Genomic DNA, 2,125 nt, shown 5'->3' with positions numbered 1-2,125 from the left:
CTCTCTCTCTCTCTCTCTCTCTCTCTCTCTCTCTCTCTCTCTCTCTCTCTCTCTCTCTCTCTCTCTCTCTCTCTCTCTCTCTCTCTCTCTCTCTCTCTCTCTCTCTCTCTCTCTCTCTCTCTCTCTCTCTCTCTCTCTCTCTCTCTCTCTCTCTCTCGTAGAGCGAACATACGATGTGATCAGGAATAAATAATTGCAATTTTGATGTAGATCTTTTTCGCCATCTTTCCTCTTCCCCATCGCACTCTTACTGATGTTAGCACGTGTCGGGCAGATATTGCCTACTTGATGTGAAACAGAACACGTAATACAACAACAACAACAGCAATCTCCAAAAAAGAAAACGCAACAGTTTGCTATGTCGAGTTGCACAATGGTATACGTATGTACTACACCCTGATCAAGACCCATACTGGTCAATCAGTCTAGCTGGGTGAAGAGAGCCAAGAAAACTGCAATATGTTTCCAAAAACGTGTGCCTCTACCCCATGTTATGTCTCGACGAATGGTAACCGCCCTTCATGAACCGTCCACCTACTGCTTCATTCCGTCCACGAAATCTTGAGTGAGAATCGACGGGCGAAGGTCGTTTATCTCAACTCTGCAAAGCCGCATCCTAGAGAATTCTGGCTCGAATGTAACTTCGTACATCTCTCGCAGAGGATTTGTCTCCTGGATGTATCTCTCAAGCCACTTGGTGAAGTCGTCTGCGAAGTTCAGGCACTTCGCTTCAGACCAAACGTCTCTGCACATGTCAGGCAGATCGTGCGTCTTGAGAGTGCTGATACTTGTCAAGATACCTTGGTCATCGTGAAATCCAAACTCGATTCTAGGAATACCGACAGTATAGCACTGCGCCCATGCTCTCAGCAGTTTGTCGGCAAGAAACCACCGCGAGTACTTCTTCGATCTTAGCTGATGCTTGTGGTCGCAAGTTTTCAACTCCACATAGTTTCTAGGTGGTGATTCTTGTCCATCCAATTCACCATCCACTTCTGCAGCTAGTACGAACAAGCGAGCCTTTGAAGCACTCGGCTTTGTCCCCTTGCTCTCCTCTGACTGCTCTGTTACTAGCTGAGTTAACACGACAGTTACATATCCTGCAGCTTCACTGTGCTTGTAGCTGCTGGGATCCACTGGCTGAATGTGAGATGTCAAGTGCCTTTCAAAGCCATAGCGCCTGTAGATCTTGGCCTTTTGTGCTGGTGTCAAATTTCTCCAGGGACCAAATGTTTTATCATTGCACAGATAGATGGTATTCTGGAAGCGACACACTCTAAGACGCCACCCACCGGTCGACTCCCGTGTTGGGTAGGGTGCAGTTAGGATTCTAGTCATCACAGCTCGTTTGACGACGAAGGTGACTTCCGCTGCATTCGGCCTCGGGTACTGTTTCAGTTCGTCTTCACCAGGGTTACGCATCTTGTGCAAGATCCATTTCAGAACGGGTTTGATGCCATCAGCTGTCGTGTTGTCTCTGTTTCTCCATTCGAACTCTTTAAAACCTATGTTCAAATCCCAGCGTAGCGATGTTAAGCCACCGTCGGGAACCGTCTTGCAGCGACAAGCTTCGCGCTTATCCATGACCACATCACCATTACGAACCTGGGAGTAGTGTCCAATCACTGAATGATTTCGAAACGAATGGGTATTGGATATACTGAGGTCGGGTGACGGCACTTCAAGGTACTCGTCACCTCCACTCGCCTCATCACGGGCCTGGGATAGGGCACCTCGAGCAGCCGCCATTGGTTGCACCAGTGACTCCTCTCTACGCGCCTTGCGTTTTTCCTTTTTATTTAAAACTAGATGCCAAGGGCCTCCGCCACTCGACTCAGAATCGGGACCTGGTCCAGCGGCCATGGTTTGCCTTCCGCGACTGCCAAGCCGCGTCAGTTACTGATTATCTACGCTTTGCGTTTGCTAGCTCGTGTTAACGTACTCTTGGTAACGGTTCCTGCAAATGACGCCCTGGACAACGCATTGATGGTGCTGGTGAAAGCTATCCGTTCTGCTCAAAGTATTGGACTTGATCTAGCAAGTACATGTACAGCGTACCGCACATGTACATGTATCTGTTATTGCGACACTGACAGTCCACAGCTCTTTTCTTCGTCGTGTTCAA

The 2,125-nt window shown here is 48.6% G+C and overlaps 1 protein-coding gene across 1 annotated transcript; it reads right to left on the bottom strand.

Moving 5' to 3' along the window:
- Nucleotides 1–534: 534 nt before the first annotated feature.
- Nucleotides 535–1,749, bottom strand: LOC135807206 (decapping and exoribonuclease protein-like). Its single transcript, XM_065321220.1, has one exon. It carries the CDS (start codon nucleotides 1,747–1,749, stop codon nucleotides 535–537), a length of 1,215 nt encoding a protein of 404 aa, XP_065177292.1.
- Between the last annotated feature and the right edge of the window lie 376 nt (nucleotides 1,750–2,125).

Source organism: Sycon ciliatum, chromosome 1 (genome assembly GCF_964019385.1).
Source record: "Sycon ciliatum chromosome 1, ocSycCili1.1, whole genome shotgun sequence".
NCBI lineage: Eukaryota > Metazoa > Porifera > Calcarea > Leucosolenida > Sycettidae > Sycon > Sycon ciliatum.
This window is presented reverse-complemented; position numbering and strand designations above follow the sequence as displayed.

Bases quoted from the DNA above. Each gene is read 5' to 3' on its own strand.
- LOC135807206 (XM_065321220.1), bottom strand. From the start codon at position 1,749: ATGGCGGCTGCTCGAGGTGCCCTATCCCAGGCCCGTGATGAGGCGAGT.